Source organism: Dunckerocampus dactyliophorus, chromosome 17 (assembly GCF_027744805.1).
Source record: "Dunckerocampus dactyliophorus isolate RoL2022-P2 chromosome 17, RoL_Ddac_1.1, whole genome shotgun sequence".
NCBI lineage: Eukaryota > Metazoa > Chordata > Actinopteri > Syngnathiformes > Syngnathidae > Dunckerocampus > Dunckerocampus dactyliophorus.
In genome coordinates, this window is record NC_072835.1 from 3,274,840 (window position 1) to 3,287,265 (window position 12,426).

The following is a 12,426-nucleotide window of genomic DNA, read 5'->3' on the forward strand; positions in this document are numbered from 1 at the left end:
GCATTCTGACATATGTGTCCTGGCCCTGTAGGTGAGAAAGGGCTGTGTGGATGGCAGTGTTGACTGCATCATCCGTGGACCGGTTCTGGCGATATGCAAACTGTAGAGGGTCCACGGTTGCCGCCGGGATGCTCTTTTTGATGTGGGTCATGACTAATCTTTCAAAGCACTTCATAACAATAGGAGTGAGTGCTATAGGGCGATAGTCATTCAAGCAGGTCACGTTGCTCTTCTTGGGTACGGGCACTATGGTGGTGGACTTAAAGCAGGTCGGTACAGATGCTTGTGCAAGCGACAGGTTAAATATTTCAGCAAGCACATCAGCTAGCTCTGATGAGCAAACCCGAAGTGCACGTCCTGAGATGTTATCTGGCCCTGCTGCTTTTCGTGGGTTTGTTTTGTTTAGAACCCTGCGCACATCAGCTGATGTCACCATGAGAGGTGAGTCCTGTGTGCTCCCCAGGTTCAGCCACCCTCTCTGCTCATCAGGAGTTTGGGTGTCAAAGCGGGCATAGAACTCATTCAACTTATCAGGAAGTGTGGTTTGGCTGGACGTGGCTACGCTACTCTGCTGTCGATAGTCTGTGATGTGCTGGAGCCCCGCCCACATGCGCTGAGGGTCTGAGGTGGAATAGTAGCCCTCCAGCTTCTGTCTGTACTGTCTTTTGGCCTCTCGTATGGACCTCCTCAGGTCATATCTGGCCTTTTTGTAGTCATCAGCGGTGCCCATGACAAATGCAGTCGAACGAGCACGTAGCTTAGCCCTTACATCACAGTTCATCCACTGTTTTTGGTTAGGGTATTTTCTGTAATACTTGGTGGTGGTAACAGTCTCTATACATGTGCTAATGTAGCCAGTAACAGCAGAAGCATATTCATCCAAATCAACAGTACAATCTTCCCTCCCCGCTGCAGTTTTAAACACATCCCAGTTTGTGCAGCCAAAGCAGTCCTGAAGTACTTGATCAGTTTCTTCATTCCATACTTTAACTGCTGTACGTACAGGGGGAGCTTTTTTAAGAAGTTGTCTGTATGTTGGATAAAGGAATATAGAGATGTGGTCAGCCTTTCCAAAGTGGGGTCTTGGAACAGCCTTCAAAGCACCTTTCATGTTGCTGTAGACTTGGTCCAGGATGTTATTTTCCCTTGTGGGAAAGCTCACATGCTGGTAATATTTGGGGAGGACAGTCCTGAGGTTACAGTGGTTGAAATCGCCAGATATAATAAATAATAAAATTTGTGGGCGTTTCTATGCAAAGTTTATACGTTTATAGACTTTGAAACCCTTGTGCGTGCGGCAGCGCGTCCGCTCGCCATGACAGTTCACACGCAGCATACTTGAGCCGATGCTTTGCTTCACCGTGTTCGGGGTGGCAGGAGGGGATGTGGTGGGTTGTCAAAACACTGGCAATGGTGAGGGGGGTAGCGGGAATGTTTAAAAAAAAAAACAACAACAGGGAAATAGACGTGGCACGATCCGCAGGAGTCTCCTCGGCAGAAAATACACTGCTAGGTAGGTAGGTAGGTAGGTAGATACTTGATATCTACAGTATCTATATAGTTAAAGCGGTGGAGGCAGCAGTGGTGTGACGATGATGATGGCTGGGTTTGCTTGAGAGATGAGGAAGAGTATCACAAGTGAATCAGACATTTTGATGAGCCTGTTGATGAGCCGGTATAGTGGAGACGGGGATTTGACTAATTCTGAGCCTGGTGATGTCATCCATCCATCCATTTTCTATACCGCTTCTTCCTTTGGTGACGTCATAATATGCAAAATACATGAGTGAATTTACACCCATCACAAACATTTTCTCTTTTACAGCACGCCTGTCATTTTTAACCATTTTCAACCTACAACCTTTTGAAATACTAATGTCAAAGCTGAAAAAAACTCTGGCGCCTAAAAGGTTAAACCTTCCTCTTTTGGAAAAGAAGACAAACAAGCAGTATCACTTGGACACTATGAACATCCAGCAGCAACACAACATTTTGGAATGAGTATAATTTGGAATGAAAAATATACTAAACCAAATCGACGATATACCTCAAGAAGTTTGTTTACTCTACTTTAGCTGAGAGGTTTCACCCCGATGACGTCACTTCTGGAAATGAGACTGAACTGCGTGAATTAGTTTGTTTTTGATGGCCGACGCCATCAACTATAAATGCCATTTTTTGTGGATTTGCCGTTGGCTTTCATAAATAGAACAATGTAGAACATAATTACAAACTATACAGTATATAACATATTTAAGCTAAGTTGATGAATCATGTCAGAGACCTTTTAAATTGCCTTCCTTCTAAACGGCAGTCATCCCTCGTTTATCTCTGTTAATTACTTCCAGACCAGACTGTGATAAGTACATTTCCGCCAAGTACGATTCCTTATTTATAAATGTAGTATTTTGGTGAGAGAGTACAAAACCTGTTTGCGACCTTGTAAGTATGCTTTTTAACATTATTAGAGCCCTCTAGTCATGAAATAACACCCCTATAGTCACCTTTGCACTGCTATTACCCAACATACTAGACATAATAAGAGAAGATAAGACATAATATAGACTCACACATGTTAGCATTGTTTTTTGTTCTTTTTTTTTATACTTCCTGTTCTGTACTGTAGTTCCTGTGGTGGATATTGTCTCATCACTGTAACACTACTGACACCTAGTGACCACTGTAGAATACTACGTATCATCACGACGTCTTTGAATGTGTCCTCTGAATGCATGATACAGTTATCCTTCGCCACTTTGCGCTTGGAGTTTTGCAGCTTCACTCTATCCTGGTTTCTCAAACATAATCATCATCTAATGAATCATGCTGTTTTGTGATTGAATATGCCCTATTGGGACAAAAGTATGCATATTGAAGCAAATTTTAAGCTTTGTTTTGCCTTAATTAAGCATTTCCAAGCGTTAAAAATGGCTAAATGAATATGTAATATTTTACACTAGTCTATAGGTGTCAGTAATGTTACTGTAATGTTGGGGGAGATGAGGCCTGTCGCGATAATCAATAAATCGATTAATCAAACGATGAAAAACCGAAGTCAATAATTATGCCGGCCTTGATAAATTGACGTTGCATGCATGCGTGTTTCATGCGTGTCTCTCTGTGCCACACAGGCTGGATGACAAGAGGGTTCACTCTGAATCTGTCTGTGTGCATTGGTTCTATATTGGAATGAACAGAGAGAGTGAACCCTCATCCCATTCAGCCTCTTTGTGGAGGCGGGGCTACTAGTGAGTGGATACAGAGTGCTAGCAGTTAGTCTCGTGAGCCAGCACATGCTAACATGAATGAAGGCACAGAAGTGATTTCTTCTGAGGCGAATGCCACAGCTGACAGCCCCACCGTGAGAATATTTTGGTTTTAAACAGAATGAACAAGCTGAGCGCATAAATGCCAACAAACCGATATGTTGCATTTGTTCAAAAGTATTGACGAGGAAGGAGGGGAACACGAGGAACTTGTATGCACACCTGAAACACAACCATCCTTGGAACTGGAGGAAAAAAAAAACTACTGCTGGAGGTGCGGCTGAGCCTTCGTCCCGACAGCCAACGGTTACTGAGGCGTTTGGTCGGCAATGTAAATATAAACAAAATGGCGCAAAATGGTGCGCGTTCACAGACAGTGTCGCTTGCTGCATTGCAAAAGAAATGAAACCATTCAATACGGTTACATGGCATACATTTTATGTCATGTAATTAATGAAAAATGGTCTAAAAAAATGTTATCAATGATAATTTGTAGCACAATTATCGAACAGAAAAATGTGTTATCGTGACAGGCCTAGGTGGCACACATAAGCACCAGACTTGATCGCCAGAACAACAGGTTTTTATTGAAGCTTTAAATGATCTCACTACAGGCACAGTAATTCCTAACATGGACTACTGTTGCATCTGTAACCCACGCCAAGCTAAAAGTCAACTCTGAACCCCGACATCACTTCCTGTCCAACAGGAAGTGTTGGACATCAGCAACACACGAGCACAAGTCTTATTTATGTGCGATTATTGTGTCTAGTATAGTGGGTAATAGGAGTGTAAAGGTGACTACAGAGGGCTCTAATCATGTCAAAACCGTACTTAGAAGGTCGTAAACAGGTTTTCTGTCTTGTAATTTCAAAAATATTACATCTATAAATAAGGAATCCTACTTTGTGGAAATTCACTTCTTACAGTTGAGTCTGGAACTAATTAACTGCAATAGATGAGGGATGGCTATATTTGTGTTTTAGTTCATTTAGCCATTTTTATGCATGAAAATGCTTCATTTAGGCAAAAAAATGACCAATAGGTCGTACCCAACCAGAAAGTGTGCAGTGGTGCGTAGAAGTGGTGTTATTGTACTGCATATGTGACCAATGTTTGCGTTAGCATACCACATAAGTCACATCGTTAGTGTTCTGATGTTATTGAAGCTTTTAAATGTATTTTATATTGGCTGATTTTTTTGAATAAGCTGGTTGTTGAGAGTACGCTCCATTCATGGTTGGCTCATGAAATGAAATGAAATGACATTTCTGATGGTACACGAAGAGTCTTATTGGCAACAGCCACATAATTATTTGGTCCAACGAGGCGCAAAAAAATTGAATTTATTGATGCAGCGTGATCAAAAATGAGAGTCATGATTAACTACAACCCTGACTTAAAAAAAAAAAAAGAAAAACTGCTGTTTTATGAAGATTTGATTGCTGTCTGATGGCGTTTAAGCATTGAAGCCAAGCATTAAAGAAGATTTATTTTCTACCCCCTGTTGAATCTCGTTGGCTTGAGGTAGGGGTGTCCAAACCTTTTCCAGCAAGGGCCAAGTAGTGAAAAATGAAAGGATGCAAGCTAGATTGATACTGAAATATCGATACTTCCGATACCAGCTCTTCATGCTCTAAAATTGGTACTCAAATCAAAATATTGATACTTTTGAAACTAATGTTCGTCCGAAACGTCTGTCTGTTGAAACGATGACCATCGTAAACAGAGCCACTTGTCAATTGTGAATAAAGTTTTCATTCTTACTGTAGTTCTTAAATCTTCATTTATTTTAATGGTTTCATTATATTTAAAAAAAAATATTTAAAATACAATTTCCACATATTTTATGATTGTTTTTTTCTGTTGTTGTATATTAAACTTGGCGATATTGTAAATCACCCCACTAACTCAATATACTTCAGGGTTTAAAATAAATAACTATAATTATTAAATAATCAACACATTTAATTTTTTTATGTATTTAAATACATTTATTTAAATGATCATTTGTTTAATTAATAAGTTAATAAGGTCTTTATGCTATGATATGAAATGCAATACTTTTTAAAATTTACCAGACACAAAGTATCGGATTGGTATTGCCGATACTAGCCTGAATTTGCCTCCGTATCGGATCGGGAATGAATCAGTGTTATTGCACACCACTAGTGCAACTTTGCCACTTTGATGTTTTGTAAAGCAAGACATGTCGATATGCTAAGAAGTTATACAAGTATATATTTCATCTCAGCTTTGTCATACAGACTTCACTCTTAGCTCTTTTTGTCCATATTTTTGCTGCTGTTGTTTTTCCAAATATTTCAACTTTTTGGTGAACAATCTTTGTAAATTTTCTACTCATATTAAGACTTTATTCCCATAATATTATAACTTTTCCCCCAACCTAATTTTCCAAAAATGACAGCTTAATTTTGTTTGTTTCTCCTAATTTTACAACTTAAACAAAAAATAGTTTCTTTAATATTTCAACTCTATGCTACTAAAATGACATTATTTTACCTCATAATATTACAAGCTCATTTTTGTAAAACTTTTTTCCTCGCAGAATACAACTTTTTTCTCTTCATATTTTGACTTTATTCTCTGAAAATTGCAGCTGTTTTTTCCATTACTGTTTTTTTTTTTTTAAATTTCCAACCATTTCAAATTTCTCGTTATTTATTTCGTAATGATGACTTTATTCCAATAATACTTTCACTTTATTCTCGTCCTCGTGACGAGAATATACTGTAACATTTCTAACGTTAATTGACCTTAAAAAAAGTCTTAAAAAAACTAAGTTTCTAAAATGAAGTCATTTTACTTCATAATATTATAATGGTGTTCTTGTGAAATTATGACTTTTTTGTGTTAGATTACAACTTTTTTCTCTTAATGTTTTATTTGTTGTTGTACAATTACTGCTCATTTTTACATTTTTGCTGCTTTTTCTTTTGTTAAATGATATTTTTAAAATGTGCTGGTCCCCGGGCTACACTTTGGACACCCCTGGGTTGAGCAGGCCCACCCACTGTAATGGTGCCTGGTCTTTATACTTCTGGTATTGAATTGAATAAACAAGTTTCAGCCAACCATTCTACCCGGTTAGTTTTTGATGGAAACCCATTTCACAATACCAGCAAAGTTCCTCAAAAGGTTCCTGCGGTGGAAAAGGGTCTCGTCATGACTCGGTGATTTTGTGTCTTTGCGACCTGGCTGTGTGCAGACATGATTCATGCGTCTTCATCTTTCATCCCTCTCTCGCTTTCCTCGCTATGCCGCCTAGAGCGGCTTTGATGGCTTCGTTGTGAGAACGAGCGCAGAGATGAGAATTAGTAGAAGAGAGAGAGCGAGATGGGAGAATAGAGGACTGAGTAAGGAGGATTGATGGCTCAGGAAGGATGTGGAGGAGCGTGCTGGATGGGACAAAGCAACCTCCACGCCGGCGTGTGCGCTGTGTAACCACGCAGAACTCCTTGACAATGTAAAGCCAGTGACCGTCACCCTGGACTTGCCAGGATATTCATGTCCTACTGAAACCATGTTGAGTCAGACGCTACTTAGAAAAGCTTACGTCCGCAACGTAATATAATCCAACATCTCACATTTCAGCAAGCATTTTTTTATGACAGTATGTCTTCAGTCAAGGAACAAAACTATCAAACTAAACCTTAGAGTAGTCAGTGTTCAGCAGGGATGTCCAAAGGTTTTTCCTCCAGTGAGGATGGATGCAACTGCATGCAAGGATGCAACTTTGCCACTTTGATATTTGGTAAAGGAACACATGTAGATATGTATTTCAAGAACAAACTGCTTGTCAGCTTTGCCACATAGCTGAAAAAGCTATGCATATAACATACCTAAAATATTAGTATATAAATATAATACCTACCTAAAATATTAGTATCAGCTTCACTCTTTGCTCTTTTTTCCGTTAGCCCCTGAATGACTGACAGGAGGGGTCACCCCCATCCTGCCAGTTTGGTGGAGAAAGAGGAGGAAAACAAACACGCATGTCAGTTTGTTTTTATAATGCGATTAATTGATTTATTGATTATCGTGACAGGCCGAGTTGCGCTACATGCCGATACTTTGCCACGTACATTTTTGGGCTTTTGATTTGTACTTTGTCAAGCCCTGGCTATTTTTGGTTCAAACTATGTCTTGTACCTTTCCTGATTTCTGTGTTTAAATGAAAAGCCTTATGTGCATCATGTCATTGCATTCTGGGGGAGCGCACATTTTCAAGCATAAAAATGGCTAAATGAAGTAAAATTTAGGTTTAAACACGTACAATAATGATATAATAAATACAAAACCCTAAATTCCAGTGTATAAGCCGCACCTGCTAAATTTAGAGGAAAAAACAGATTTGTACGTATATAAGCTGCATGTGTCCATGTCATAAAATGGCGTATCACACTCGCAACAGGCCTGTCAACCCAATGGAAACTGCAGGAGTTCAGTGTATATACCAGTATAAGAATGTAACAGTGTCATGTAATGAACACCAAACTTATCACACAGCAACTTAACACTCAAAAGGTGTAGCTCAGAAATATACAAACATGTACCAGTGTGAGTTGAAAATGAAAAAAGTTTTCCCATAATGCGTTTCGTCTGAGCAAACATTTAATTGGAGGACAAGCGGCATAGAAAATGGATGGATGGATGGCGCTGCAATGCTGCCAGAGGAGCCCAGTGGGAGGCTGACATCATTGCAATGAATGAATGTGTTCCAATAAATGCATTGTGGGAGGGCTTTAAATGAGTTGTTTTTTCCCTTTTAAATTTGTATTGGTGCATGTTTGGATATTTCTTAGGTGCACCTTTTGAGTGTTAAGTTGCTGTGTGATTAGTTTGGTGTTCTTCGTTAGATAACACTGAGTCAGACTTGTACTGTTATACTGTTACATAAAGTCGATAGCTCGGGATTGGCTCCTGCCGAGCTGCAGTTTCCTCACTGACTTGGTATTTAAACAATTAGTAGTAGTTCTGAAGTAAAGGAGATGTCACAGGATTAGAATTTAGCCATAAATTAGCCGCACCGCTGTATAAGCAGCTACTTTTTTCTTAAACTTTGAACCTTGCGTTTTATACATCAGAATTTACTGTAATAACACAAGCTACTGTTGTGACGGTAATCCACTCCAAGCTAAAACTCTCATCACTTCCTGTACTCCACATGTCTGGAACACATTTATTGCGACACACACAAGTATGAGTCTTATTTATTGTATGTCTTAAATGGCTTATTTTCTCTGATTATGTCTTCTGTATTGGGTAATATGCGTGTAAAGGTGACTATAGGGGTGTTACTTCATGTCTGGAAGGCTCCTAATCAGAAAAAACTTATTTCCGTTTTCTTTGGTCTTACTACGGCAATATTTCATTTATAAACAATCCCACTTAGCAGAAATGTATCTTATCACTTATCACAGGCAGGTCTGGAAGCAATTAATCGCAATAAAAGTTTACTGTGTATGTAATTTTTTTCTATTTGTTTTTTTTTTACGATACCATTTGGTCCTCACGGTGCCTACTGAGAAAAGTTTTGGCCCTTGGACAAATGTAATTGAGGAGCCGTGTTATAAAGCATGTTTGATCAGATTACACAGTTAATTGAACTCAAATAATCAACAACTGCAGCCCTAGTGGCTAACTATTACAGGTAATGACTGGGTGTGGATCGTCAAGCTAAAGTAAGTTTCTACAGTGTCATATCTTGAGAAGATGTGCATGTGGCAGAAGAGATGCGTCGAGCAAAAGCAGGCCGGCTTTCTTTGAAAATGAGATTTTACTGACTGTTAGCGACTGAGCCAGATTAGAGGTGAAGAGGAGACTTGAAAGTTTTAAAGTCACGAGTGACCTGCATGTGCGAGGCGATTAAAAACTAAGCGTGGATGAGAACTCTTGAACTCTTCAGGCGTCTTGTTGAAAACTCTTTTTCAGCCTGAGAGATTCTTGGCCATCAGTCAAATCATTTGTGATCTGGGCTGGATTTTTGTTGTTGTTGACAGGTTTCCGATAAGTTTGCCTTCAGCCTGTTTGACTTGGACTGGGATGTTTTCATGCAACATATCGAGGGCGCTGTCAACAGGGTTCCTGTTCTGGAGCAGACTGGGATTAAATCCACGGTCTGTGGACCAGGTATGTACAAGCACACGCAGGTTTTGTTTGGGCAAAACTTATTTGATTTTGTCTGTGATGCGACTCCTCATTTGGTTATCCAATAATATCAAGTAATGAGGAGTATGTGTGTTTTTTTTTTTTTTTAATGATTTGTTTTTTGTGGTTTTTTTGGTCCAAAGAATCCTTCACAGCAGACCACAAGCCGCTGATGGGAGAAGCTCCAGAGGTCAGAGGTTTCTTCTTGGGCTGTGGCTTCAACAGTGCTGGTAAGTTGTGGAGGAAAACGGCAAAAATGGATAGAAATGAAAATCAATAAAGTCGAAATTTGTCAAATTTCAGGATTGTCCATAAAGGGATCTTGAATGTGGGGAAAACATTGTGTAGCGTAGCGCTGCCTACTGGGGTAACAACTAGGAATGTCGACCGACCGATATTATCAGACGATATTGGCATAAAAATGAGATATGGGATCATAACGGTATCGGCCCTTCTGCGGATATTGATATAAGGTTGGAAGGTCTGTTAGTTACTTTATTTGAATGGTGTTGGTGGCAGCAGCTCATGCACTGGTTTGTATAGATCAGTGGTCCCCAACCTTCTTTGACCCACGGACCGGCTTGTGTTCCCACAAATCTCCCGTGGAGCGAGGGGCGGAGGGTGGGGGTTTCGTACATTATAGCAATCTAATTGATCTTATTTATTTATTGTGTAAATCTAAGACGTGAATAACATCAAATTAAAAGCACAAAATGAATGGCGACCCACCATCCACCAGTTCAAGTTCCAGACAAGTTTTTCCAGAGAGATGATTGCATCGCTGTTTGACGTGTGTGGTAAAAGGCAGTGTTGCTAGCATCAATTAACTTGAGACAAATGTGCACATTAGCACTCAATAAGTCATCAAAACTTACCTTTATGCATTCCCACATAGTATCAGCATTTGACACCAAATATGAGGTGAAAGAAAAATGGTAAAAATATAGTAACAGTATCTGTGCGGCATGAAACAAAGTTAGCACACGCACAATGGACATGCGTCAAGTGAGACGGATGTAACGGAGAGAATCTGGCCACTTTTCAAAATAAAACATAAAAAAAAAATATATATTTTTTTTTCTGTGTGGCCCGGTACCAAATGACCCATGGCCCGGTACCGGGCCGCGGCCCGGGGGTATGGGACCACTAGATCACAGGTGTCAAACTCAAGGCCCGGGGACGCAACGTCCGGGGGGTGAATTCAGCCTGCCATATCATCTTACGTGGCCATGAAAGCCTGGAGAAAAAAAAAAAAGTTATTACTTTTATATTATTTATAAAATGTTTGTATGTATGTATTGTTATTTATGCTATTTAGAATATTACTGTAACAAATATTTATTAACATTTTTAAACTTATTACATTTATTTATATTTAAGTAAAAAAAAAAAAATCAGAATTTTTTTTTTTGTCTAATAAATTTAAAAAATATTTATTCTTATTTACTCAGCCTCCCTTGGAAAGTCTATTCCAGGGTCCTGGAGAGAAGGGTACCACCAGGTGCAATGTGGTTTTTGGACCAGCTGTACACCCTTGCAAGGGTACTAGAGGGTATATGGGAGTTTCCCCAACCAGCATACTGCTTTGTAGACTTGGAAAAGGCATTGGACCGTGTCACTTGGGGTGTCCTGTGGGTGGTGCAGCAGGAGTATGGGATTGGTGGCTACTTCGTGCCATTCAGACCTTGTACAACTGGAGCAGGAGCCTGGTTGGCATTGCCAGCCGTAACTCAAGCCTGTTTCCGGTGAACGTTGGTCTCCGCCAAGGCTGCCCTTTGTCACCCATTCTGTTCATAATTTTCTTGGACAGAATTTCTAGGCGCAGCCAGGGCATCAAGGGAGTCAAGTTCGGGGGTCTCGGGATCTCGTCTCTGCTATTTGCAGACGATGTGGTCCTGCAGTCGGCGAAACAGCGAATCCACGAAAGGTCACCCGTGATGTGGAGAGGGAACACTGTATTTTAAAATATTTAGTATAGATTTCCATGAAAATCTGCTTATGAAAACAACAAAACAAATTTGAATTATTATGTTTTGGAAAATAAAAGTGGCCCAGGAATTTCCGATTAATTCCATGAACTCCCATGAACCCCCCCCCCCCCCCCCCCCCCCCCCCGGGACGTTTCTAAGCATTTCCCGAACAATTCCCACCACTTTGCAAGCCTTCTTATCCCTCCGAGCTGCCACGTTTCACATGCTTGAGTGGTAGCATGAATGCATGCAGCATAATGTGTGCATGGACAACAAACGAGACAAAACAACCAAAGGCAGCTTGAACTTGAACCTGCCTCGCCATTATCTGTGCACTCCCAACATCTTAAATGAATGCCTGAGCAGCTCCATCGACGTGAGTCATTCCATTACTGCCACAGAAAGAAGAAATGTCGAAAAGTCGAAGCCCCCGGTGGGGATGGAAAGGTTAAAGTATCTTTTTTGACGTGTTGTGACAAACACTTACTGCACGTTTTAGTTATATAATATTTAAAGAACGACTGCATAACAACCCTGGGGGGCCACCATGTTGCTTTGCAGTGACATCAACTAGTTACACCAAGAGGTGATGAAGCATTCAAGGCTGCTGGGAAATATCAGACTTCTGTGGGTCCGACACCCAAACCACGCAAAACTCTGGTAAAATAGTCTGAAAGGTTTGTGAGGTTGAAATGGTTGAATTTGTGTTGTCTCAGTTTTTGGTTTATTAAAGATAATTTTATAGGCCAGTCTAAATTCACCCAGCTCCCCATTTGCTCCAAATTTAACAAAAATTGTCACAATTATTTGTTAGCTTTGTGCTGGTTTGTGCTGTTAAAATGGTCGTTTGTGCTGTTTTTGTTTTTCAGTTTTTAATGATTTAAGTGTCCGGTGATGACATAATCAGCCCCTCGACATGCTCTGAAAAATAGTCTTACTCTTTTCTGCTCGGTTTGTGCTGTAAAAGTGATCGATTTGTGCTGTGTCGGTTTTTGAGTGATTAATGATTGTTTTAAAGG

At 40.1% G+C, this 12,426-nt stretch overlaps 1 protein-coding gene across 4 annotated transcripts in view; it reads left to right on the forward strand.

Moving 5' to 3' along the window:
- Positions 1 to 12,426, forward strand: part of sardh (sarcosine dehydrogenase) — a 77,508-nt gene that overhangs the window by 19,671 nt on the left and 45,411 nt on the right. For all 4 annotated transcript variants that reach the window (XM_054756953.1, XM_054756955.1, XM_054756952.1 and 1 more), the window contains 2 exons: positions 9,290 to 9,419; positions 9,581 to 9,667. In XM_054756953.1, the coding sequence (XP_054612928.1) occupies positions 9,290 to 9,419; positions 9,581 to 9,667 (217 nt within the window). The remainder of the gene's footprint in view (positions 1 to 9,289; positions 9,420 to 9,580; positions 9,668 to 12,426) is intronic.